The sequence below is a fragment of the Molossus molossus genome, unplaced genomic scaffold, assembly GCF_014108415.1.
Source record: "Molossus molossus isolate mMolMol1 unplaced genomic scaffold, mMolMol1.p scaffold_m16_p_20, whole genome shotgun sequence".
In the NCBI taxonomy this organism is placed as follows: domain Eukaryota; kingdom Metazoa; phylum Chordata; class Mammalia; order Chiroptera; family Molossidae; genus Molossus; species Molossus molossus.
In genome coordinates, this window is record NW_023425356.1 from 45,942,292 (window position 1) to 45,969,965 (window position 27,674).

Here is a 27,674-nt window from a genome sequence, read left to right on the forward strand (position 1 = left end):
GATTCCAACTATACAGCTTCTAGAAAAGGCAAAATTATGGAAGTAGTAAAAATATCAGTGGTTGCCAGGGGTTAAAGGTTAGGGAGTATGGAGAGATGACTAGACAGAGCACAGAGGATTTTTAGGGCAGTGAAAATACTATGTATATTATAATGGTGGATATATGTCATTATATATTTGTTCAAACCCATAGAATACACAACACCAAAAGTAAACCCTAATATAAACTAAACTATAGACTTTGGGTGATGGTGATAATGACTTCATCAATTGTAATAAATGTGCCATTCTGGTTAGGGATGTTGATAATGGGGTAGGCTATACATGAATGGGGATAGGGAGCATATGGGAAATCTCTGTATCTTCCTCTGAATTCTGCTGTGAATCTAAATCTGCTCTTAAAAACAACAACAACAACAGAGACCTTAAAAAAGAAAATTTGGCCCTGGCCAGTTTTGGTCAGTGGTTAGAACATCGGACTGTGGACCAATGAGTTATAGGTTCAATTCTGGCCAAGGGCACATACCTTGGTTGTGGTTCGTCCCCCCAGCCCTGGTTGGGGTCATGCAGGAGGCAACCAGTCGCTGTATTTCTCTCACGTCAATGTTTCTCTCTCTCTCTCCCCCTCTCTTTCTCTCTCTCCCTCCCACTCTATCTGAACAAAAATGGAAAAAATATCCTTGGGTGAGGATTAAAAAAAATTTTTTTTATTAATTGGTTAATAGTCTATATAAACCATGATTTTTTTGGAGTCCAATTCCTATTCCTGCCCTTTTTTCCCCCTGAAGATTTTAAATCACTTTTATCATCGTTAGTTCTTATCATTCTTTGAATGTGGTTTGTTTGACACATTACAGTAAAATTCCATACAACATACCTAAATTAATCCCATGCTAAAAACTCAGCCATTAATACATTAACTATTTAAGATATACACTTTGGTTTTCATTCAGCTAAAATTAAGTGAACCTATATTCAAATCATGTTCAGAAGAACTTTCATGAATGTCGATTCCTTCGTAATACTCTAAGAAACAAAGAGTAGAAAGAGAACACAAACAGCTAAGATGAGAATCACCAACTATGTTTTCCTTAGAACATCTAAAACATTATGTGTCTGTGTCAGGTTATTTCAGTTGGAGAGTCTAACATGGTATAAATAAGGCCATGGTCATGGATCTGACCTTTAGCAGACCAACTGCTTTGACTATTCACGCCCTTCCCTCATTCACTTGGAAACATGCCTTTAATCAAAAGGAGTACCACTGGAAAAACAGCTCAAGTTTTTGAAGGACAGTCTTATAAGCATCAGAACTCTGAGGACATTTAATATGTGCTAAATAATATTTAAGGCACCACACGAAATCTATGTAAATATACTTCATTCAGTATGTTGAAAGTAGCAACACAGAAGTAGGACTCAAAATTATGAGCCATACTTTCATATACTTGTAGCAGGAATTGCTTTCCAGGAAAGTCACACCAATTTGGCACTAAGTTTCAGGCCTTTAAAAATACTTCTAGAAATTCAGCCTAAGGAAAAAGAAGTTCAAGTCAAAGACTTGTGCACAAAGATAATTAGTAGACTTTTAATATAAAAATTTTGAAAAATGTTAATGTCTAAAATAGGATAATGGTTAGATAAGTTATGTTAGAGTCATTACTAAATTATATTTTCCTATAGAAAGCCTCAATAATAAAGCAGTGTGATACTGGCAGACGAATAGAGCAAAGTAGAAAATCTTGAAATAAATCAAAATCCAAATGGCAATCTAGTAAAGAATAGGGGGGTCATCTTACATCGGTGGGGAAAAATGAATTATTCCACAAACGATATTAGGACAACTGGAAAGCTACCTTTCTAAAAATGAAATCGAATCCATATCTCATACCTTGTACCAGGATGAATTCCAAATGGATCAAATATTTAAATGCAAAAAATGCCCTGGCCGGTTTGGCTCAGCGGTTAGAGCGTTGGCCTGCGGTCCAGAGAGACCTGGGTTCAGTTCCTGCTAAGGGCATGTACCTCGGTTGCAGTTTGTCCCCAGCCCTGGTTGGTCGTGCGGGTGGCGGCCACTCGATGTGTCCCTTTCACGTCAATGTCTCTCCCTCCCCCCCACTCTATCTGAACAACAGCAGCAACAACAACAAAAAGGAAAAATATCCTCGGGTGAGGATAAAAAATAAAATAATATAAATCAATCAATAATAAAAAAATAAATAAATGAAAACAAAGTAGGACTAGACAAACCATGGGAGAATAATTTTCAACCTCAAAACCAAAAGCCATAAAAAAAAAAAAGAAAAAAAAAGACATACAATTCAACTGTGTAAAAATAATTTACTCATAGAGAGGGAAAAAATAGACAAAAGAAAATACTGGCAAGTTATCACAGAGAAAGGGTTCTTTATTTAATATACTAAGAGTTCCTACGAATCACTAAGAAAAAGATCCAACCACCTATTAATAATGGGCAAAAAATATGTACAATTTACAGAAAAGCACTTATGTATTTATTTTTATTACTCATCTGAGGATATTTTTCTATTTATCATCAGATAGAGTGGGAGGGAGGGAGAGAGTGAGATAGAGAAAATCATCGATGTGATAGAGCCACATCGACTGGTTGCCTCCCCCGACCAGGGCCGGGGATGAACTGCAACCAAGGTACATGCCCTTGACCATTATCAAACCAGCGAACTCATTGGTCTGCAGGCTAATGCTCTAACCAGTGAGCCAAACCAGACAGGGCAGAAAAGCATATATTTAAATGGCTCTGTAAGATATTCAATCACATTTAATGTAAGAAATGTAAAAAAATTAAACTAACACTACTTTTTACACCTTTTAGATTGCCAGATTCCAAAAGTCTTGATAATTTCCTATGTGTGGGAAGATAGGCACTCGCACACCCTGCTGGTGAAATATAAATAGGTACAAACCCTGAGAAGAGCAATTTGTAATCAAAATTACAAATATATACATCTCTGACCTAGCAATTTTATGATTTTTTTCTTGTAGATACATACACACAAACACAAGCAAAATGGCTTATATTCAAGATTATTTCACTGCAGTATCACTTGTACCAGAAAACTTGAGGAATGGTTAAATAAATTATGATTCATCATTCAGCCATAAGACTAAGGAACTGCTTTACAAATTGACAGGAAAATATACCCAAGATTATTAATAAGTGTGTGTGGAGGGGGGATACGAAAGAGGAATAACACAAGGTGCAGGTGATTTCCTATAATGGGTTATCATTTGTGTAAAAAAGAAAAAAGCAGAGGCACTGTAAAATCATGCTAGTATTATTTCAGATATAAAGCAATTAACAACTGGCTCCAGACCCCCAGAACACCCAGCCAACCTCTTTTTGCAAACCTATTCCAGTCATTTCATTAACCTCAAACAATATAGTAATTTTTTAAACTAAATTTCCTGGACCCCACTCTTGGCACAGTTTTTGCTTATCTTTATCTGTGTCCGTATGCATGAAATAGGTACAGAAGAATAGGTAAGAATTTCAAACATTTATTGATTGTGTGGAGGGGACAATGATAGCCTGCCAGATGGCAAGTGAGGGGTGAGGGAGGAGGGGTGAAAGAGATCACATGGATACCCTTTTATACCTTTTGAATTTTGAAAAATAAAATATATTATCTACTTTTGAGATTAAATTTAAAAATAAAAATATATTTGAAAATATTTTTAACATTTTCAAAAACATAAGAAAATACACTGTTAGAAAAAAGGCAGGATGTAAAATACATATAGTATAATACCAAATATGTACAAAAAAAGTACTTCTGTGCACAGAAAAGACTAGAATAAAATATTAAAAGAATAGTTATCTCTGAGTGGTGGAATTACAGGTGATTTTAATTTTCTTCGGATTTTCCTGTAATTCAAATTATATTCATAGATTATATTCAAAATTAGAAAAAAGGTATTAATTGTTTAATGATATGAATCAGAGAGAAAATTAAAAGAGTAGGTAGAAAGTTATTAGGTATTATCCAGGGTTATAAGCATCATAAATGAAACATTCAAATTTCCTTTAAAACATTACTTCCAATAGCAGAATATAGAATTTATGGATAAAGAATTTAGAAAAGCAAAGGTTAAAATATATTATCTGTCTTCTAATCTACCTCTTAAGGTTCACTACACGATTATTCTCATCCTGCTAATTTCTTGATGTTTTTGTCCATTTTTGTTTTCTGTTACCAAGGTAATGGTACTTCCAGCATTTCCCTTAAAGACTGTGAAACTAACAATCTGGTATTTCTCAGTGTGAAGTGTTCCTGACCTCAAGCTTTGAAAGGCCATCTCCCTAAGGGAAAGCAGTAAGATCTAGAAGCTAAAACAGGAATCTGAGGTTGAGTTCTAATCCCGACAAACTGTGGAATCTGTCTCCAATTTTGGGAATAAACTAAACTTCCTGAGCCTGTTTCCTTAATGAGGAAACTTAAAAGGATTGTTTTTGAAAAATATTTAGAACTATCAACTTTAAAGTTTCTTTTTTGACTTTTCACACTATGCTTCTGAATTTTGTTTTCTTGCCTTATGTTAAATATTTTCCCCTCTAAATGTTCACTCACCCAAATGGTATCTGCAAATCTTATCCCTCTCTTAGACTCAGGAGTTGGGTAGGGAGTACTTTCAGAAAGCCTACTGAAAATGACACCATGTCAATAGACTTTGAACAATGTTGAAGACAATTTATGGAGAAGAAAACAATCAGGATCTAAATTGTATCCTTATGAGCAAAGTAGATGAAGACAACTAATTAATGTAACCAACACCTGGAAAGGGAAGGCAACTCCTAACATCTGAACCCTGCTGTCGAGATAAGGAAGATGATAACTTCTGTATGACCATCTAGCAAATGAAGTTTCGTCATGCCTTCAAGGGCTCAAGTTTAATTTCTTTTTCTTTTTACAGTATAACCAATACCACTGTACTGGGCCTCAGGACATCTTTCTATTTTTCCTACTATTTCTGTATCATGTACTTTTGATGGCTGCCTTCTCACTAGAAAATAAGCTAAATTCAATTTGTCAAGGATACTCTACCTATAGGTCTTAAGAAGCACTTGATAGCCTTTGGTAAGAAAGGTGTTTTTACAAACATCAGAGGGCAATTTTCCCTCTGCCAAGACCTGGTGAAGCAATTTCAGCAGTGCTCTCAGCACACTTCAAACTCCTCCTCCTGGTTAACAAGACCAAACACCTCTCTGGTTACTTAAAAGTTATTCCAATAGGGAGGGACAAAGGAGCAGACAACTGAATTTTTTCTGGATTAACTCAGTCATTAGTTGAATGTTTTTTTTGTGGTTCACCTACTTAAAAGGTGATCAAATCACGTTGTGCTACTGAAGAGAGCAACCTGCAAGGAACAATTACATAAACTCTGCTTCAACTTACCTCATCCTTCTTTCTAATGAAACAAAGCACTAGAAACCACTGCCTTGCCATCATTTATTTCCTTAGTAATCTCAGTAAAGCCTACTTTCTTTGTCATGTGAATCCCTTTTCTTTTCCTCAGCAAATCAGAGAAATGAATTGTCCATTCAACATTAGGACACAAAGGCACATCATTTTTTAAGTGCACTGAATTTTATTATCTGAAAAAGATCAAGGAAATCCTTATAAACTATTCTCAAATAAATAGGGGCATTCTAGAACTTCGTATTATTTACGTCAGAAAATTTGTACAGAACCTCAACTGCATACCTGCAATCCCTAAATCCAAAAAGCTCTGAAAACCTTTTTTCATAACATCTTTACAGTAAAATCTGACCTGTGCTGACACTATTTATAGTCTTATACCACACTTAGTGAATATTCATTTATTTAATTGCAGAAATATTACCATGACTGATTCCTGAATCTTGTTCCAGACCCCACTTAGGGGGATAATGTCACTGTGCAAGACACCACATTTTCTAAAAAAAAAAAACAAACCTTTAAATTCTGAAACTATCTAGTCCATATGGTTTTGGAAAAGAGACTGTGGATGTATAGTTTAATTCTTCAAAAATATTTTTATTCTTTGAAAATGAAATAACAATAAACTAACATGACAGAAGATAGAAAAATCCTAAGATGCTATAAGGAAACTGTCCTTCATGTGTAAACATTAATAGAACACATGATTTAAATGAGATCTACAGCCCTGGCTGGTTTGGCTCAGCGGTCAGAGCGTCAGCCTGCAGTCCAGAGAAACCTGGGTTCAGTTCCTACTAAGGGCATGTACCTCGGTTGCAGTTTGTCCCCGGCCCTGGTTGGGTCATGAGGGTGGCAGCCACTCGATGTGTCCCTTTAACGTCGATGTTTCTCTCTCTCTCTTCCTCTCTCTCCCTCCCACTCTGTCTGAACAAAAAAAGGAAAAATGTCCTCGAGGATTAAAAAAAAAAAATGAGATCTACAAATTATCTCTCAAAGGAAGAAAAAAAGGGCTAATTAAAATCAACATAATTCAAAATAAACAGTATATGCCTAGGCGTTCTTGAAAGTTCTCTTACTTCAGTGAAGAACTGTCTACTCCTAATGTATATAAAATGTATTTGGAGATCATGGAAAACTATCACATTCACAGTCAATGCCACATTCTATGTACTCAACTCATCAAGGCTTAAGAGCCCAAGAATCCCTTAAGTATTAATACTCATTTATGAAAGTTCAATTAACAGTATTTGAGGAAATTAAAACATATAAGTAACATGAATATGTTTGGGAATACACTGGATACACATTCACTAATTTTCTTTTAGCAAGCAACTAGCTAGAACACACAAAACTTTAGCCTTGTTTGAACAATATTCACTTACACATTAAAACAAAACAGAAATGGTGAGGTTCATATATAAGACACGTAAGAGTGAGTGATTTGCTAAGAATATTCAAAGTGAATTATATTAAGAACACTTTTGTATAAGTTCAGTTAGTCACATCTCATACACACTGGACCAAAATGAAACAACTTCCTGGACTTGTTACTGCTTGCAACATTTTAGGTAAATATAGAGACAAAGTCTCTAAAAGTTCAATAAAATATATCTCATCCTTTGCCGTAATTCATGAAGCATAAGCATTATTATTTACTACAACAGGTTAAACTTCTGACCCCAACAACTCATATCCAGCTCATAAGAAATACTTACCAAATTCACAGTCATATTTCTAAAAGTATATGGTATTTGATGCAGTATAATGAATTCCCTTTTCTTCTGCCTGCTGAAATAGCAGCCTTTAGAAATTTTAATAAACAATAAGCTTTATACTAGCTTAATGGCAACCAATAATGTTGATATTATGTATTTTATTAGCTGAATATTTTAGACAAGTCCTGCTTATATTATTAAAATTAAAAGCTGTATGATTCTTGGTGATCGCTTTATTGCAATAACTGTATTTCCCTTCCAACTAGCCAGGAGTACTTCTGTGCATATACTTGCAGACCTGTCTTACTGATGGGTGCATGTTCCAATACAGGCACTGCTACAGACTGTATCTCAATTTCTCCCAAAGGGTGTGTTTCTCCTACACTCGCTCTCCATTCATGGTAAAGTAGTTAATGTTAATGTTCTCATTGTTTACCAGAAAGCACAGACAGACAGTGAGGCTGCCTTTGCCGCTGCTCCCGTTTCCTTTTGCTAGCCTGCTGAGCTTTTTCAGCCAATTGACTTCACTTTGAGGCTATAAATATCTGAAAAATGTTCTGCATTTGATGCTCTTGGATTCTGCATCCATATTTAGCTGTTTGTGGCATGCCTCTGTTTAAGCCACTCTTCCACCCATACAATTGGTTAGGTTGAGATCTGGATGGTCAAAGGACAGATGGATCAACGTCAACAAGCACTGACTTACTGTGAGCAAGGTACCAATCTGCTAGACACAGTGACAATGAAGGGGGTGGCAAGATAGGAATGCAAAGATAAACAAGACAGACTCCTTGGTGTCAAAAATGTTAGAGTCTTAACAGGGCATGGGCACAACGTATTGTAATACTGAAATACAACAAATGAAACGTTTGGCAACTAAAAGAAAATGAGGACCAAGACAGCATAAATGTTTCTCTTAGCTGTGTCTCAAAGATGTACATTTGTGTTCTAAATATAGATCCACCTATTATAAAGCTCTGAATATGTTCCAAAAAAGTTTTCCAATCACGGCAATACACTATGCAAAACTCTGGAGACTATATATATCAACTTCACCAATAGCAAACTCAAAACAGTGCCTAGTCTTCCAATTTTGTGAGGTAAACTAATAGCATACTGTTTTTAAAAGTTTCTGTTAAGATCATCTTTGGGGGGAGGGTACTTCTGTTGTTATTTGTTTGCATATTGGTTTCAAACATAAGTGTTCTGCAGAACATGTGAACCATAGCCAAAAGCCAGCAGCACTTAATACAGCTCTTTATTTTGCACCCTATCCTAAAATCCACTTGGCTATTTTAGGTTAGGTCTCAAAACTGAATGAGTTAGAACTGAGCGAGATCCCCATTCCCACCTTCCTATCTTGTGAAAACATTCCAAACAAATATACATCTGCCCTCAACATTCCTCCTTTCAAAACTCAGTTCATTGACCTCTTGATAAAAGTGCTCCGCAGGATCCTCTGACAATCATGATTTAAATGCACTAAGGACTTGCTTGATGCCTCACCCCAAGAGCCGGGCTGAAATTGGTAGGCCAAGTTGTAGGTAAAATAATAGGGCAGGCCATAGAATCAGACAACTCTAAAGCTAAAATGGACCATAGATACCAATTACTCCAGATTCCACATTTTACGTAGAAACTTAAGACCCACAGAGTTAAAATTACTTGCCCAAAGTTAGACAACCAATTTGTGGCAAAGCCAGAACAAAAAAAACAACTTCTCAACCCCCAGTTTTATACTCTAGACTAGGTTTTCCAGTTTCTGGATTTCTTTAAAAAACATTAGACCACACTTATCAAAGTCTTTAAATGGTGTAGAAGAATCCAGATGTTCCAAAACAATCAGAATTTTGAATGCCAAAATGAACTAGAGTTTTTCAAACTGATTTTCTACACTCTATTATTTTTACTTCAAAGCTTTTCAAAGTTATACAACAGGCAACTTAAAAACTACCTAAGAATACAGAAAAGCCAACAATCATTCAGATAGTTTTGGAATATTTACATCAAACTAAGGACAACAAAGTAGTATCTAGGATGAGTTGCTTTAGAGGAAGAAAAACAGCGGTTGTAAACAATAAATAAAAACAACTTCTGGTTAATTGATAAGGAAGATGAAAAAGTTACCAGGCAGTGGAAAGTCTGCAACTTGATACTGAAAAGCACACTATGTGTATGAGACAGGGACGATATATGTATGTGTATATGTACATACATATTTAAGAATACACACACATCTCACAAATCTAGGCCTAAGAATGGACTACAAAAACAAACACATGTTTTTATGGGTTACCTATTCTTGCAGTAACATGGTCCTATCTCTAACTTCATATAAAAATAATATGCCAAAGAAGTGGGTAAGAATAGGAAAAAGGCTAGAAAGGGAAAATGCAATTTTAATCAATAACCATGATATATACTATAATTCAAGCTCATTTTCAGATTCTCATCAACCTTTGCTATAAGCTATTGGCTAAGTGGGATTAGCAGGTAGATGAAAAATCAGGCACTTAAGGTTTTAATCAGCTGAGAATGAACTGAGTGACTTTGCATCATCTCCCACTTCTTTGTTTCAATTCTTTCAGTTAGAATAACATCAAGAAACACATAAATATCAAGCAAAATACAAAGCTGTACATAATATATCTTTAAGAATTGGTTATAGAAACTGTCAAATTTTTAGAACTGGAAGGGCCATTAAGAGATTATTTAATTGGATCCACTCATTTTATAGATGAGGAATCAGAGGTTGAAAAAGTAACCCAGATCTGCCCCAAATCACATAGACACTTAGTAGCAGAACTGAGACAAAAACTCAAATCTCTTAATTCCTAGTTCTGTGATCTTTCTCATAGTGAGAGACTTGATGTCTTGAAACCAGCTGAGCTATTCTAGAGAGACAACTTCTAAGTCTTGGTCACTCTTGAACAGAAAACACACACCCTGTTCAGAATGAAAACATAATGTACCTGATCACTACAGGCTTAGATGCACACAACTCCAGTGTGACACCTTAACACTGTGTTGGATCCCAGGTGCTTCAAGTTTGCCATCTGAGACTCAGCCACATTACTAATGTCTTTCGTTCATGTGAGCTAAGTGATCAACATCCTGACCTTCCAATATGTGGAAAGCCACTGCTCAGTCCTGAATGATAGTCTATATCAATCCTTGGACTGTGGGTTTTCAAAACCAGCATGGTTTTGATGCTGCCACAAGGCTCACCCTAATAGGATCTCATCATTCAGTTTTAATTAAAGAGGTGGTTACCAGGAATGCCGAAAGGGAAAGTTTTCGTGGGTTCACCACTTTTAACTTGCTGAGTGGCGACCGCAGTCACTTTCCAAAGAGAACCAGAAACAACCGTGCACACCCGCCCCCCGTTGGTCTGAGCGGCCGTCTTTGGAGAGTGAGGTTCAGAAAGAGGGTGTAGATCAGTCTTTTCCCACCAAACACATACGTTTGCTAAGCTTTTTCGGCATATCTTGGTTTCCAGCCTGGCCTCAACCAAGAGAAAGAAATGAAACCCGTGCACTGGATGTCCCGGTGTGTTCTTCCATCGGAGCCTCTGGAAGACCGGCTGACAGTTCCCTGGAAGTCAGCCCCTAAGAACGAAGTCTGCGGAGCCCAACACTGCCTCCAACTCACTGCAGGTTCCTGGAAAGGTCCAAAGACCACACTGAGTCACATCTCCCTACCCAAGGACCAGCCTGGAGGAACTTGCCAGAATGCACCCCAGGACCCAAAGGGACGTGGCAAACGGACCCGGAATGGCTGGGGGCCGGGAACGGGGCTGAGACCAGCCAGGGAGGAGGCGTTCCAGCCGGAGCCCAGACGAGAAGCCCGCCTCCGGCCGGCCCGCGGTCCTTACCGTACACTCGCACCCAGCTCTGCTGCTGGCACACCGACTCCAGGAGGATCCGGTCCAACATGCCGCCCGCCGCGGCGCCGCTCACGGGCACGACCGCGTCCAGCTCCTCCGGGGGCAGCGGCGAGTCGGACTCCAGCGCCGGGAACATCTCCGGCCAGGACAGCGCCTCCGCGGCTCCGCCGGACGCCGGGGAGAGCTCCATGGTGCCCCGGGGGACGCGCGGCGGCGGCGGGGCGGCGCTGCCCGCGGGGGGCGGGGGACGGCGAGCGGCGCGCAGGGGCCGGGCGGCAGCCGGCGCGGACGCGGCTCACCTCCCTCCCCGCCGCCCACTGCCCGCGGCTCGGGCGCTGCAGCCCACCTGCAGCCGGCGGGCGGGACCCAGGCCGGGGGGCGGCTCCAGCGTGGCCCCGGCCGGGGGTGGGTCCGCGCTCAGGTGTGGGTGCCTCCCGGGAGGGGCGCCTCGCCTGCCAGCCCCTCGGGGCCGCCTCCTTACACCGGCGGCGTCCCCCGCGGCTGCAGCGGGCGCGGGCTGGGGACGAGCGCGGCCGGCAGGGCTGGGCTGGGGGCGTCGCCGCCAGGGGCCGCCCCCTCTGACCGGCTCCCGCCGCCGCTGTCGCCTCAGGGGCTCCGAGTGTCCGCTCCCTCAGCCTCAGGGGGGCCGCTGGCCCCGGGTTCTCGCCCTCCTGCCCTCAGCCCCCACCCCACGAACGAGCCAGCCCGCCCCCCTAACTCTCAGGCCACCGCTGCCGTCGCGGCTCCGGCTCCGGCTCCGCCGCAGACCCCACAAGCCCGGCAGCCGCGGCGGCGGCGGCGGCAAGCGGCATCCCAGGGTGATAGGCCGGAGCAGTCGAGCGCCGAGCGCCGGGCCGCGTGTGCAGGCGAGAGAGGGAGCGGAGGCGGCACTGCCGCCGGAGGCAGGAGAAGTCGAACACCGACGCGGTCGCTCGGCCGGCCCCGCCTCCTCCCCGATCGCTCTCCTCGCGGCCGCCCGGCGTGCGTGGCTCCGGCCTCTCCCGCCGCGGCTGCCGCTCCGAGTGGAGGCGGCGTGGGGAGGCGGAGAGGAAAGGGGGTGCGGGAAATTTGAAAAGAAAGGAAAAGAGCTTCCCTCTCCCACGTTCCCACCCTTTTCCTTTCATGTGATTGTTTATGTGGTTACTTAGTTGAGCCGATGTTTCTTGCTGGACGGAGGACCGGAGAGGCTGTTTTATTTTACAGGCACCGGGGGGGCGGGGGGTGCCGCTTTCCCAGAGAGGAGAGTTGGCAGCGGGGTCTGGGCTGTGGGATCCGCGCCGAAGCTGGACCTGTCATCGGTTTAGAACAGCACGGTTAGGACGTGTGGTGTGGACGGATGGACGGGCCTCGCCAGCACAGGGGCTCTCAGAAGCCCAGCGTTACCCAAACATGTTTCTCTCTCTCTCTTTTTTTTTTTTTTTGCCTTTGATCTTTGAGCAATATGTTGGCTTTTTTTCCTCGAATGATGTCACTCGCGTTTTATTTTTGGTCCATTTGTAGGCTCTGTCTCCCTTGACCTTGGCTTTCATTGTATGCCCACCCAAGGCAGTCAGTGTTCACCATCAGGTTTACGAGCTTGCGGGCAAAGCCAAAATAGAAAAGTACCAACTTAGTGCCTTGCAGCCTAGTAGGTCTTCAATCATGTTTTTGAACATGGCTACTCAAAACGGAGAAGGAATTCCACAAGAATGTGTTGCTTTTTGGTTTTGTTTTTGTTTTTTAACTTTTTTGTTTTCTTTTTTAATTTATTATCCCCCTCCCCCCCCCTTTCTCTCTGCTTTGTACAGAGACGGGTCTACAAGGGGACATTTTCATTTTCTGATTTTGTGGTATTCTGGTGTGTTATTTGAGCTTATCAAGAACTATAAGGCTGCGTTTGTAATTTTCTTCCAATTCCTATTTAGAGTAACAGTATTTCTTTTTTTTTTTTTTATCCTCACCCGACGACACTTTTTTTCCATTTTTTGCACAGATAGAGTGGGAGGGAGAGAGAGGAAGAGAGACAGAGAGAGAAACATCGACGTGAAAGGGACACATCGAGTGGCTGCCACCCGCACGACCAACCAGGGCCGGGGACAAACTGCAACCGAGGTACATGCCCTTAGCGGGAACCGAACCCCGGTCTCTCTAGACCGCAGGCCGATGCTCTAACCGCTGAACCAAACCGGCCAGGGCTAGAGTAACAGTATTTCTAAGCAGGAAGTGACTTTAGAGATAATTTCACCCTGCCTCTTTTTTAATAGGTGAGGAAACAGGATCAGCCAGGTTACCTGACAAAACTACCACCAGTACGGATGGGCTAGCGGTGTCTCAATGGCATTGTTCCCTCAAGAACCTGTTGTGGTTAAGCCGGTTGATCTGTGGCTTGGTGATATATTTGGCGAAGTCATTTCCAATGTCTAGAACGCTGATTTCTTACTATCTGACTCCATAGTCAGACTTCCAAGTCTAAACCATCATATTTTTCAGTGCTGGACTGGACATGGGAATGTGTTGAAGCTAGGAGATTACAGGGCCCAGCATTGCACAGAGCCAGAGCATTTTTATTTATACTAAATTACTATTGAAGTCACGGTAACAGAAGTCAGAGAGCAAGTGAATAATGGACATCAGATGTACAAATTTGAGCATCTCTTTATTAGTTAATATATAAGGAATTTACCCAAGCAATTGCCTCAAAACACCATTAGGAGTGGTGTATGAAACAGAGGTTTGTCTGTTTTTTTTTTAAGCTTGCTCTCTGGCATCACCCATTCTTGAGCTGAAGAAAAGTTTCTACCAAGTCCTTGTCCCTGCGTCACCTCCCCATCCTGACTCCAGACTAGCCACAGTGATTATCTAGTTGCCTAAGTAGTAGTATGTCTGAAATTTACATAAATGTTTATAATTTAAAGAGAAAATACTTTAAGCACTGGACAATAATTCTGTGAGATACACAAAACCAATATTTTTTAAATCACCATTTAGCCAATGGAAAAAAAAAAAATTCAAGCATAGAATTCTAGTAAGCAACCTACCTAAACATAGCTAGTTAGTAGACAATTGGACTTTTTTCTTTTTCCCTCTAAATTTCCATTTAAACCCTTCTGATCACACTGGCCTCCTGCAGCATAGCTGTTACTAGACAGTAGACCTGTTAAACAGCTAGTCTCCTAATTTTTTATTTCCCTGATGGATCTGAATGCCTTAAGGGTCTCCTTCACCCTTTGGAAGATATTGTTCTAAAACTTGTGGAGACAAAAGTAAATGTTGCAGGGTTTTTGCAAATTATTATCACTTAAGAAAAATAAAAACAAACAAAGCGATAAACCAATTTGCATTGTTGGGAGGCAGTTCATTCTACTTAGAGTTATACACGGTATCTCTCTGGTGTAATCCCAGATCTGATTGTGAAGCTAAATCCTTGGCTGATAAAGTCTTCATTTACATTGTATTTGCAAACAGCCTTTTGTGTGTGAACTACAATAGAGCTAAAGTCTCATTTCTGGCTACCCTACACTCTCCTTTTTCCTCCCTCCGGAGCTTCAGACACTAAACTCTCAGAGGGGATTTACATAATTATTATCCTTAGAATTCAACCCCAAGACCCAGGGCAAGTGGGAACTAAAAACTGGGGAAGGAGAAAAAAAATAATAATAATACATTCCCCAGGGAATTGTCTGAAAAACAAAGGCTGACTATAATCTGAGATTTCCAAAACAGATAGAGACCTTGGGTTCTGAGTATTCACACTGATGACCTTAAGGAGAGATGAGGATTTGGAGTCTTGGCTGTCATAGCCTGAAGAGCAGGAATGGGTCCAATTTTCTCCTGTTTGTCAGAAAGCCCACACACATAAGAGGTTCCCTCATCACAGAGGCTCTTAATTATTTTCGTATAGCCAGTCCCTGCTACGGCTACCTAGATACCACCTCTAAGCAGCTAATCCCCCAAGCTGTAATGTAATTTTTAAATTGTGGCTCACCAGCCTCTCCCTTTTAATGTTCCCTTTCTACTTGGACACAGTGACACAGCATTCTGACTGTACAGGGGTAGAAAAAAGTAAGTTTACAGTTGTTTGTATGGGAAAAAGACATGCAGTTTATGATTATTACAATACCTTATTAATGCAAAAGAATGTCTACCCCTGTACGGTTTTATAACATTAACGGTATCCAGTTCATCATAAGGGAAGAATTTAGACAATACTCAAGACTCTGTCATCTGTCTTCCTCCTGCCTCACTCTCCAATTTCCTGGTGATCTATTCACTTTGACAATTTCAACTCTCACTTGGATGACATTGACTTTGAGGTCCCCATCTCTAGCCTCATCCACAGTACTGAGGTGTAGTCAGGAGCTTGTAAATGTTGAACACTGCCACTATGATATGCTTCCTATACTTTAGGAAAGTAAACTCTTTCCCCTTTTCCCTGCCCAAACACCCTTCCCTTGAATTTCCTTTTGATATTAGTGGAACTAGAGGGCTGTACCTCAGACTTCTTTAAACATGGAGTTACCTTTGCATTCTTTCCTCCACCCTAGTTTGCCTTCCTTCCCACTGATACCATCTCAGCTCAGGCCTGGCTAGCTTTCACCAGGAGAGATGCCTTTGTTTTTTAGCTGCCCTCCTCCCCCTGAGGCCTTTCCACCTCCAAAGCGTCCTACCCACTGCTGGAGGTGAGTTCTCCTAAAACAGTTCAGGCCAGATCACATCCAGACTCAAAAACAGCTCCTTGCTGCCTCCTAAGTAAATTGCTTGTTCCACTGAGATTAAAAGGGCCTTCTAAACCACCACTGCTTCCTGACTCATTGCCTGTCCGCAGCCAACCCAAATGGCTCACCTTTCCCCAAATACATCCAGCACTTTCCTTGCCCCTTGCTTCTGCTTGTTTCTTATGCGAGGAATGTCCCTTCCTTCATCTCTGCCTGCCCCAAACCCACCAGTCTTCAAACCCTGCCCCCCTCCAGTCCCACCAAATGCCACTGCCCCCTTCCAGCAAGTCATTTCCTATCCTCCAAGCTGGCAAGTTCCCATGGCATTTGCTGTCTGTCTTCTGAAACCGATCACAGTATACATTGTTATAGTCCCTCGTGTGACTCTAATATCTACCGTTAGGTAATGAGCATCTTGAGGGCAGAGGCCTTGTGTTATCTCCCATAATCTTTCACATATCGACCCCTCATTGAAACCAGAAGCCAGCAAACAATTAATTAAACTGAAAAAGAAAACTTGGTTGGATTCTAGATGTTTGGGGCTTCAAGAAACGCTAAAATAATCAACTTAATAAACCCAGCCATGGAACCCCCATTCTCTTCCCTGCCCCTCCTCCATTTAAAAAAATAAACACACCTAGACCCGGGAAAATGACATGGCTTGCCCAAGTCCACACGAGTGCCAGAGGAAGAATTAGAATCCAGATCTGATTCTCCATCCATCAGTACTATCACCAAATTGTTTCCTTCCTGCCCTTTTTCAGTTCTTCCCTAAATGGATATTTTTTCTTGTTAATAAAGATTTCCTCAGTAATTTTATTCCTTTACAAATTATTTAAACTTAAAGCATTTATGCCACATTCCTGGCCCCTCATATAATTTTAGCAAAATTATACTTTTTTTTTTTTTTTTTTTAAACCAAAGGACCAAACAGAGACTTCAGAGAAACATCTGGTCTGATTCATCAGGGTAGCAGCAACATTTCTATTTATACATGAGCACAGCCCTATCTTTGTAGCTCTCAGCTGTTCCTCACTGCTCAGTATGTCCCCCCTTTTCAACCCTATCTGTCCCTCATCAGGAGAGCATCCTGCATCCTGAGTCTTAAGCAGAGTCTAATGCAATCAAAGAAAATATATTCCCTACTCCCTAGCAGGGGTCTGTACTTACAAAGAACTGGGTCCTTACTTTCTCAGTCTCTTTTGTTCAGGAGCCTAGGACAGCAAGCCTCTAGTGGTTGGGTGACTGCCGTTCATTCCACTGCATTCTGGGTAGAATGAAGTTGGATGAAAACCAGAGCTGTGGCATGAGTGAAGTTTGGAAGCAGTTCAGGTAGAAAGGAAGTGAGTATTTTAAACAGGGAAACTGAGGTTGATGTAGAAAACTTAGGGATATCTGGTTCTCCTCACAGCAACATTTGATAGTTATCTTAAATTAGAAACTGTTTGATCTTAGTTAGTCATCGGTACCAAGAAGGACTTAGACATCTTCTTGGATTTTGTGAGTACCCAGGTCCCCTGAGAGAAGGTCCCTGCTTGTCCCAACCAGTGACAATATTGTTTGGAAAAGAAGTGGACCGGGCGGGAGACAAACAGGCCTCCACCAGTCATTTCTCTTGGCAAAAGCTCCTCCAAAATAATGACCTCACCTCAGCATTCAAGTGCAGGAATGCAAAAAGAATAAAAACACTCAGATGGAACCACAAGAGCCCCTGACATCAGGGCCTAATTAAAACCAACAGAGGTTCTGAGCACTGACAATAATAAGGTGCCTCACCTCATCCCATGTACATGTTTTAAGAAATTGCAAAGTATTAGAAAAAGCAACAAAGTTCTGATTTTTTTTTTTTTTTTTTCTGAGTGATGACCACTACAGAACTTGTTTTAGAAATGGCAAATATCGAACTCTTAAAATTGTTATGAGTTTTTGTGTGCTCGTCCTTTGCCGGTGCTCTGAACACCACCGTATCTTTTGAGGAATCCACCCCTGCCTGGAGTACACAGTACCAACCTTCTGTTAACTAACACAATCTGAAGGGGGTCATCTTTAGCAAATTAACTTCCGTGTACTTTTTTATTTTTTTTATTTTTTATTTTTTATCCTCACCTGAGGACATTTTTCCATTTTTTGTACAGACAGAGTGGGAGGGAGAGAGAGGAAGAGAGAGAGAGGGAAACATCGATGTGAAAGGGACACATCGAGTGGCTGCCACCCACACGACCAACCAGGGCCGGGGACAAACTGCAACCGAGGTACATGCCCTTAGCGGGAACCGAACCCGGGTCCCTCCGGACCGCAGGCAGACGCTCTAACCGCTGAGCCAAACCGGCCAGGGCTGGTGTACTTTTACTAACTATAGAAACACCAAATTATTCACTCTAGCCAAAGAAAATGATCACTTCCTGAGTTTTGTGGTTCTAATGAGTTCTTAAAAGATGCAATAAAAAGAAAAAAGAAAAAAAAAGCCAAATGATTCTAGAAGAAAGACTTTTGAAAAGATTCCACTGTCCTCATGTGACCCCAAGAGCAATATTATCATAATTGGCCAGCATGTGGAGGCTACACTGACCCATTTTCATTTGGCTTCTGGTATAATAGAGGTGTCAAGGTATCAGTTAAAAGGGCTGGAGCCTATTTAAGATTCTTATCAAAGACGAAAGATATATCCAAAATATATCCCTAGTAAGCTGTCGTCTAAATATGAATGAAAATGGTCATAGCAGCTCCTGAATGTCTCACTATTATTGATTAGGGTTGGTTGCTGGTATTGAGAATAAGAAATCTAGAAGGTGTTGTTTGTTCTTATGGGGTAGGAGGCAGTCATTTTCCCGTTGGTCTATAATAGGACATCCTTAGCTGGTCAACCAGGGAGGAACCAAAAGTTCAGAAGCTGGTAGTCAGAAAGTGGGATACTTAAATTTAAGATTGATGAAGTGTAATCTGAGTGATAACAAGATATAGAATGTGGTCCTGGAGAGTAGATAACTAGAGTGGAGGAGAAGGTCACCAGGGTTCAAGAAGTACCAAAAATTAGGAAGCTAAGGTACTGAACTCCTAGGAAGGTGGTAGGAGGTGGATAAAGAGAACTGTGGGTTAGGTTTCAGATTCTTTGGGGAATGAAAGGAAGCAACCAGGAGGTTGGTTAGTGACTTGGGGGAGGAGAGGGAGGAGCACATCCTTAAGAGAAGGTTGGACTTTTTTTTTTTTTTATTATCCTCACCAAAGGACACTTTTCGATATTTTGTTCAGATAGAGTGGGAAGGAGAGAGAGAGAGAAACATCGACGTGAAAGGGACACGTTGAGTGGTTGCCACCCACATGACCCAACCAGGGCCGGGGACAAATTGCAACTGAGGTACGTGCCCTTACTGGGAACTGAACCCGGGTCTCTCTGTACCACAGGCCGACACTCTAACCGCTGAGCCAAACCAGCCAGGGCGAAGGTTGGACTTTTACATGAGAGTTAAAAAGTAATGGTCTGGTCCGGCCGGTGTGGCTCAGTGGTTGAATGTCGACCCATGCACCAAGAGGTCGCTGGTTCGATTCCTGGTCAGGACACATGCCCCTGTTGTGGGCCCAATCCCCAGGGGGAGCATGCAGGAGGCAGCCAGTCGATGTTCTCTCTCATCGATGTTTCTATCTCTCTCTTCCTTTCTCTCTTAAATCAATAAAGGAAAAAAAATTTTTTAAAAAGTAATGGTCTGGAAGTAGCCATGGGGATCAGTCAAATGCCAACCCCGACACCCCAACCCTCTCAACAGTACAATAGAACAAAAGTGTATGAGACAGTGAACAGTCCCAACCAGTGGAATTTGCAAGGCAAATCCTAGCCTTGAAGGATACACCTTTATTTAAGGCAATAAGTGGAGAACACACTTCCAAGAAGAAATATTAAGAATGTAGAATATTTCATTTACAGTGAAGTAAATGGTTCCAGATGGCTCAGTGGAAAAGATGATTAAGGGATTTGTAGTGACAGGCACAAGGGATGGAAAGAGGGGTAATATAGTGATAAGCTGAAGTGAGAAAGTACTAATTCCTTAAGGGGACAAGAGTCAAAGAGATGAGAGATGATGAGAAGCATTTCTCTATTAATCAGTGATATGAGAGAGATGTACTTCAAATATCATATTTTGGCACACGCTTTTTGATATCTCTGTTGGATAAAGATTCTGTCAAAATGCAGAGATGTGGTGAGGGCTGTCATTGAGTTTTTGGAGAGGCCATGGGGACTTTATTCTTATCTGAGCTATGTCTGTGTTCGGAGTGATACCAACAAGCCCAGTTAGAACAAAGTTTCTCTCTGAGAATGTGGCTCAGCAAAGGGGCCATTTCTTCATTTCATGAGAACTCAAATCTGTTGATCTCTTTATTTTATTCCTAGACTCTTTTGGTCCCATACCCTGCCTGGGACTAATAATTGCTCGTCTGAAGTACTCTCACACCAGTCTCTTCCTGTCCCTCGTACCCTGTGCATCAGCTCTGGATCATTCTCACGGTCTGATTTTTTCTGCTCCTCCTCAAACATCTGAAGGCTAGAGAAAAATCACATCATCTAGAATCTTGTGCTGTTACAGATTCTAGCTCAGTGGGTCTCCAGAGACTTCATCAATCCCTTCTTTTATCTTTGCTCAATTCCCTCTCCCATTCTCTCCAGTAAACAGACCTCATCTTTGTCTCTCTCCTCAAGACTTAGTCAACGTCCAACTCTCATTCTCAACAAATGTTTCTGCCTCCTATTTTAAGAAACAACAACAACAACAAAAATGAGGCCCTGAGCAAGGTCTCCTTCAACATCCCTACCCTACCACCATCTTCTCCTTTACCTCAGAAATGAGCAATTTCTCCTCTATTTCAAAAGCCAAGTTCTCCCACCTCTTCCAGGGCTTCACCAATTTTTTTCTCTTTTTTCTTTCAATTACACTTTCAACATTGGCTTCTTCCCTCAATTTATATTTTCATTTCTCCCATCTCATCAAAAAGCCCCCAACCGATGAAGTACACTTATGCTTGCAACTTTTTGTGTGTGTTGATGAATGGATAGATATGTGATAAATCAAATATAGCAAAATCCTCTCTGTAGAATTTATGTGACAGGTACAAAGATATTCACTACACAATTCTTTCAACTTTTCTGTATGTTTAAAAATTGTCATAAGAAAAATGTTGTGAGAGGGGCTCCCAACCCTAAGTTACCATCCAATCTTTCTTCTTCCTTGCCCATCTTTCTGAAAATCTAGATTATACTCACTGTCTTTACTACCTCCTCACCTCTCAGTCATTATTTTCTCTTCAGATCTTTAAAAAAGAAATAAAATATTGTAAATGCAGCTGAAGTCCCCTTTACACCCATCCAATCCTTTTCTCTCCCAAAAACCAAGATGTCATGACTATGCTAATGTTGGTATGTATCTTTTCTACATGTGCACATGTGTGTATGACAATCCTTTGATGATTTTTTCTATTAGATTTTTGTCTTCATGAAATTCACACATACACACTATATGTGTATATACGCGCGCGCGCACACACACACACACACACACACACACATATATGTATACAGACAAACACACAGACACACACTATATCCTGAAGTTTACTTTTTGCATTTAGTATTGTGTTTTCAAGATTTATATATGTTGATACTCATGGATCTAGTCCATTCATTTTAACTGCTATCTAGTTTTGCATCATATAGATAGTCCACTATTAATTTACACATTCCACTGTTGAGAGTTCTCCCCAGTTTTTTATGATTGTAAACAATAAAGCAGTGACCATCCTTAAGGCAATTCTTTTTGTCCAAATATATGAGTTTCTCTAGACATATGTCCAGAAATTGAATTGCTATGTAGTAAGGAACACACTTAGTCCACTCTACAAAATATTGGCAAATTGCTTTTCATTGTGCTTGTACAATTTACTTTCATTAGCAGAGTGTGAGAGTTTCTTATCTTTACATCCTTGCCAATATTTAGCATTATTAGATTTAAAAATTTGCCATTCTCATATATATGAAAAGTTATCCAATTTTACATTTTCTTCTAGAGGGGTTAAGCATCTTTTCATATGCTATTGGCAGCTTGGGATTCACTTTTCTAAATTGTCCATCTACATTCATTGATAATTTTTTTCTATTTTCTACTTTTTATGGATTTGTAGATGTTCCCTCTATGTATATGCTGTGCCTGGATCTTTTGTCAGTTATTTGAGTTGCAAATATTTTTTTCTACTCTTGTTTTGTTTTTAAAACATTGTTTATGGTATCTTTTCTCAAATAAAAAAACTAAAGTTAGCATCTTTTTTATAGTTTAACTTTTTCATGCCTTAAAAAGCCTTTTCTACTCTGAAGTAATTAATATATTCTCCTTTGTTATCTTCTGAAAGCTTTACTACTCTGCCTTTCACACTGAAGTCTTTCATCTACTTGATATTTATTTATGTGTACAGTGGGAAGGATCTAATTTTTTCCTTGGGTAGCTAATTGATCCAGCACCATCTATTGAATAGTCCAAGTTTTCCTCATAGCTCTGTACTTTCGTGTACATCATATCCCAAGTTCTCATATGTATTTGTCTCTGTCCTCTTCTGTTCGTCCTTTTATGTACTTATGATCTAGTACCACACTGTGTTAGTTTCTCCTCTTTCTCATTTTTCTTTCTCAGAGTTGTCTTGCCTAATCCTGGTCCTGAAGTCTTCCATGTGCATTTTAGACTCAGCTGGTTAAATTCCACAAAGCACCCTGTTTGAATTTTGACTGTAAATTGAACAAAATTGATACATTAAGGAGAATTTGCTGATGTTTGGTTTTTGAACATTGATTTTATGTCCATCAACCTTGAAGAACTCTCTTATAAGTATTGATTACATGTCAAAAGTTTATCTTGACTGTTCTGTGTAGACAATCATGTTATTTTCATATAATGGTTATTTTTGTTTCTTCCTTTTTGATCCCCACCCCACCCCCCTTTTTAAATGTTTTTATTGATTTTTAGAGAGAGAGGAAGGGAAAGGGAGATAAAGAAAAAAAGAAAGAAAGAAAGAGAGAGAGAGAGAGAGAGAAGAGAAGAGGAGAGGAGAGGAGAGGAGAGGAGAGGAGAGGAGAGGAGAGGAGAGGAGAGGAGAGGAGAGGAGAGGAGAGGAGAGGAGAGGAGAGGAGAGGAGAGGAGAGGAGAGGAGAGGAGAGGAGAGGAGAGGAGAGGAGAGGAGAGGAGAGGAGAGGAGAGGAGAGGAGAGGAGAGGAGAGGAGAGGAGAGGAGAGAAAAAAAAAGAAACATTGACTGGCCACCTACTGCACACCCCCCGCCAGGGATGGGTCCTGAAACCTGGGCATATGCCCTGACCAGTAATTGAACCAGCGACCTCTCAGTGCATGAGATGACACTCAATCAACTGAGCCACACCAGCCAGGTGCCTTTTTTTCTTATCTTACTACCTTAGTTAGGACCCTCAGGACAATGTGGAACAGGTGCAATAGCCATGTCTTGTTCCTGATTTTAAAGGGAATGTTTCATGATTTCAACCTTAAGCATAATATCTACTGTAGGTTTTTGCTATCAAGGATTATTTTATCTATTCTCAGTTTGCTAAGAAGGATATTTTATTATTTTTAAATATGTTTTTATTGATTTTTTAGAGAGAAAAGAAGGTGAGGGAGAGAGAAACATCGATGTAAGAGAGAAACATCAATCAGTTGCCTCCTGTATACATCCCAACTGGGGACCGAACCCATAACCTGGGCATGGGCCCTGACTGGGAATCAGATCGGCGACCTTTTGTGCAGGAGACAACACTCAACCAACTGAGCCACAAAGGCCAGGGTACCAAGAAGGATATTTTAAAGTCATCAAGTGAGTGTTTGATTTTATTAAATGCTTCTTTTTGTATTTATTAGCTATTTATTGAAGTAATCATTTAGTTTTCTCCCTTAATTAGATAAGACTATGAATTACATGAATAGATTTCAAAAAATAAAGTATCATTTCATTTCTGAGATTAAACCCTCCTTGTTTATATTGTATTTTAAATGAATTGTAAGTATTTAATTTAGTTTTTGTGTATCTATATTTATGTGTGACATTAGCCAATGATTTTCCCTTCTGGTGCCGTCCTTGTCTGGTTCCAGTGCCCTTCCTGGGTAGTCAAGGGGTTGCCTCCCTCATCAGTCTTTAATCTGTTGTACTCTATGAGAGCAGTTCTCAAAAAGGTATCTAAGTGGATAAATTTAAAGTATTTTCTTCAAGCCCTATGTTGCAACACCTCTGTTACATATAACATAATCGAGCTCTTCCTTCTTAAAATTTACTCTTTATTTTAATGACATCACATTCTCCTTGTTCTGTTGTAAATTTCTGTGCATGCCTTCTCTGCTTTCTTTTTTTAAAACATGTTTTAATAAAGAGAGAGAGAGAGAGAGAGAGAGTGTGTGTGTGTATGAGAAATAGATAAATACATGATGATCTATTCATACAAAATACTATTTTTCAACAGTTAAAATACATGGACACATATGGCTATATCTCATTCTCTACTTTCTTTATGGGCCTCTCCTTCCTGGACTCTCCCCTCATCAGCACTCTTCTCTACACATGTTCCCTAAGTGACCTGACACCCTCAGTGTTTCAACTACCACCTGTGCAGAGATGGATTCCAATACCGTACCTCTGTGTCAGACCTATCCCTGAAATTCTAGTTTATTTTGGCTCATTCTGGCTGTCCCAAAGGCACCTGGAACTTCACATTTAGAATAGAACTAATCTTTTCCATTAAATTTGTTTCTCCTCCTGTAGATACGATCTTAGCTCATGACCCATTATCCATATTTGTCATTCAAGAGAGGATTCTTTGATAGTCTCTCTCCTTCATTTCTCAGATCCAATAAATTACCATGCCCTGACAGTTTAACTTCCTAAACATTGCCTAACTGTTCCTGCCTCTCCATCTGCACTACCCATGCCTCAGATGGGGCTCGCTTCATCTTTTCCCAGAACTAGAACGCTGATTTGCTAACAAATCTTCTTTGTTTTGTCTACCTCAAATATTTGTAACAACCACAGATGCCACTGCAATCCCTTTCTAATTGTTCCCAAGTCCTGAAGTAATTTATTTAAATCTTTAATCTTGTCCACAGCCTTAAAACCCTTTAGTATTTTGCCCTGGCCGGTGTGGCTCAGTTGGTGATAGAGTTGTCCTGTGCACAGAGGAGAGTCGCTGGTTCGATTCCCAGCCAGGGCACATACCCAGGTTGCAGGTTCAATCCCCAGTCTGGGCACATACAGGAGGCAATCAAGTGATGTTTCCCTTTCCCATTGATGTTTTTCTCTCTCCCTCTACTCTTCCCCTTCTCTAGAATCATGCTTGTAGTTCTCTCTGTAACCAATGCAGTTTTTTCCTTCCATGCCTTTGTACATAATGGAATACTGCTTGGCCATAAAAAAAGAGAGAAATCTTACCCTTTGAGATAGCATTGATGGACCTGAAGAGTATTATGGTAAGTGAAATAAGCCAGTCAGAGAAAGTCAAATAACATATGACTTCACTTATATGTGGAATCTAATTAACAAACTAAACTAACAAACAAAATGAAAACAGACTCATAGATATAGAAAACAGCCCTGGCCGGTTTGCTCAGTGGTTAGAGCATAGGCCTGTGGTCCAGAGAGACCCAGGTTTGGTTCCTCCTAAGGGCGCGTACCTCGGTTGCAGTTTGTCCCCGGCCCTGGTTGGTTGTGTGGGTGGCAGCCACTCGATGTGTCCCTTTCACATTGATGTTTCTCTCTCTCTCTCTTTCTTTTTCTCTCGTCCTCTCTCTCCCTCCCACTCTATCTGAACAAAAAATGGAAAAAAATGTCCTCGGGTGAGGATAAAAAGAAAAAAAAAAGAAAACAGACTGATAGCTGTTAGAGGGAAGGGGGGTAGGGAGACTGGGTGAAAGAGGTGAAGTGATTAAGCAAACACACACACACACACACACACACACACACACACACACACCCCTCATAGACAGACAACAGTATGGTGATTCCCAGAGGGAAAGGGGGGTGAGGGGATGTAGGAGAGGATAAAGGGGGTAATGAAAGGAGACTTGACTTGGGGTGGTGAACACAATACAATATACTGATGGTGTATTACAGGATTATACCCCAGAAACCTATAGAATTTTATTAACCACTGGTCACCCCAATAACTTCGATTAAAGAACAGAACAAAAACAACAAAACAGTGACCTATCACTGTGGTTAACACGGTATAGATTGGAGTATGAAACCACAGGGGAAGGTAGAAACAAATAAATTGGGATAGAACGATGAAAGAGGATCTGAGTTAGAACCCACGCTGCCCATCATCTCTAACTAGGGTATTCTCTAATACTATGGTGAGGCGTGATTAATATTTATTAGCGGAATCACAGTGTCAGTGGCTCCTGAATTATTTGTGAAGTCAGATATCACCTTGAGGTTTATATACATTCATCTGGAAACCTCATCTCATATCTTATGGGAAAACCAATGCTCTCCCCAAACACCCTGCAGTCTTTTGGGGGCTCCCCATTCTCTTGGTGACCTCAGGGTTTGATTTCTGGCTTCTGCTGAATTCCCACTCTTTACTCTGCGTCTTGCAGCTGTTCCTTTATCTGCATTTGGCACTGACCCAAGGGCGGGTTCGAGCCCCTCCTTCTAGGTTTCCCACCCCGAGTTCATGAGAGGCAGCTGTGTGTGCAGACTCTTCCTGAAGATTCGAAGGCGACGTCTGCAGCAAGGGGGGCTACGTGTGACATAAGCAGCTCTCCAGCAAACGGAAACCTCGCTTTCCTTGCTCTGCTGCCACCAACCCAAAGGTAGCCTCTGACACTGTCCTCGGGCTTCTCTCCCACTCTTCCTCATTTACTTCTCTTTTCTTCCCGTATTTCCCAATTTCTAATTGCAGAATGTCGGTCATCTTTTTGTTGTTTCTTTCCAACCCACCCAGAGCCTCTGCTTCCCCTCCTCAGACGTCTCTCAGATAGTATTCTAATCAGAGACAGTTCCTTACTTGAAAAGAACTGTTGTGCCAGTTTGCAAAGTATTTTCTCATTCCTCAACTACATTTTTATGTATAGTGTGTGCATGTTTATGTGTCGTAACTAAAAATGCAATATTGCTCATTTTATTTTATTTATTTTTGTTATAGATGTTTCTTCTTTTCCCCCCCATTGACACCCTCCTCCCAATCCCTTCCCCCAGCCCAGCATGTCCTTGTTTATGTCCTTGTTTACACATATATGCATATAAGTTCTGTGGTTTATCTCTTCCCTCTCCCCACATCCACCTCTTCTGAGGTTTGTCAGTCTGCACTCCACTTGCATGTCTCTGGGTCTATTTTGTTCCTCAGCTTGTTTTGTTCATTATATTTCACAAATAAGTGAGATCATGTGATACTTGTCTTTCTCTGACTGGCTTATTTTGCTTAGCATAATGCTCTCCAGGTCCCTCCATATCGTCTCAGAGGATAAGAGGTCTTTCTTTCTTACAGCTGCATAGTATTCCATTGTATATATGTACCACTGCTTTTTTAATCCACTCTTCTACTGATGGACACTTGGGCTGTTTCCAGATCTTAGCTATTGTAAATAGTGCTGCTATGAACATGGGGGTACATATATTCTTTCTGATTGTGTTTCAGGCTTCTTAGGGTATATTCCTAGAAGTGGGATCCCTGGGTCAAATGGAAGTTCAATTTTTAATTTTTTGAGGTAACACCATAATGTTTTCCATAGTGGCTGCAGCAGTCTGCATTCCCACCAGCAGTGTGCTAGAGTCCCCTTTTCTCCACACCCTTGCCGGCACTTGTTGTTTGATGATTTGTTGATGGCGGCCATTCTGGCAGGTGTGTCAATATTGCTCATTTTAATCTACATGATTTTTTCTTTCCAACTAAATCT

The 27,674-nt window shown here is 41.0% G+C and overlaps 1 protein-coding gene across 3 annotated transcripts in view; it reads right to left on the reverse strand.

Moving 5' to 3' along the window:
• Positions 1 to 11,849, reverse strand: part of RASAL2 (RAS protein activator like 2) — a 292,067-nt gene extending 280,218 nt beyond the window's left edge. For 2 of the 3 annotated variants that reach the window (XM_036272221.1, XM_036272220.1), the window contains exon 1: positions 11,046 to 11,849. In XM_036272221.1, coding sequence (XP_036128114.1) covers positions 11,046 to 11,247 — 202 coding nt within the window. In that variant the 5' untranslated portion in view covers positions 11,248 to 11,849. The other variant, XM_036272223.1, reaches the window with a different exon arrangement.
• Positions 11,850 to 27,674: the final 15,825 nt, after the last annotated feature.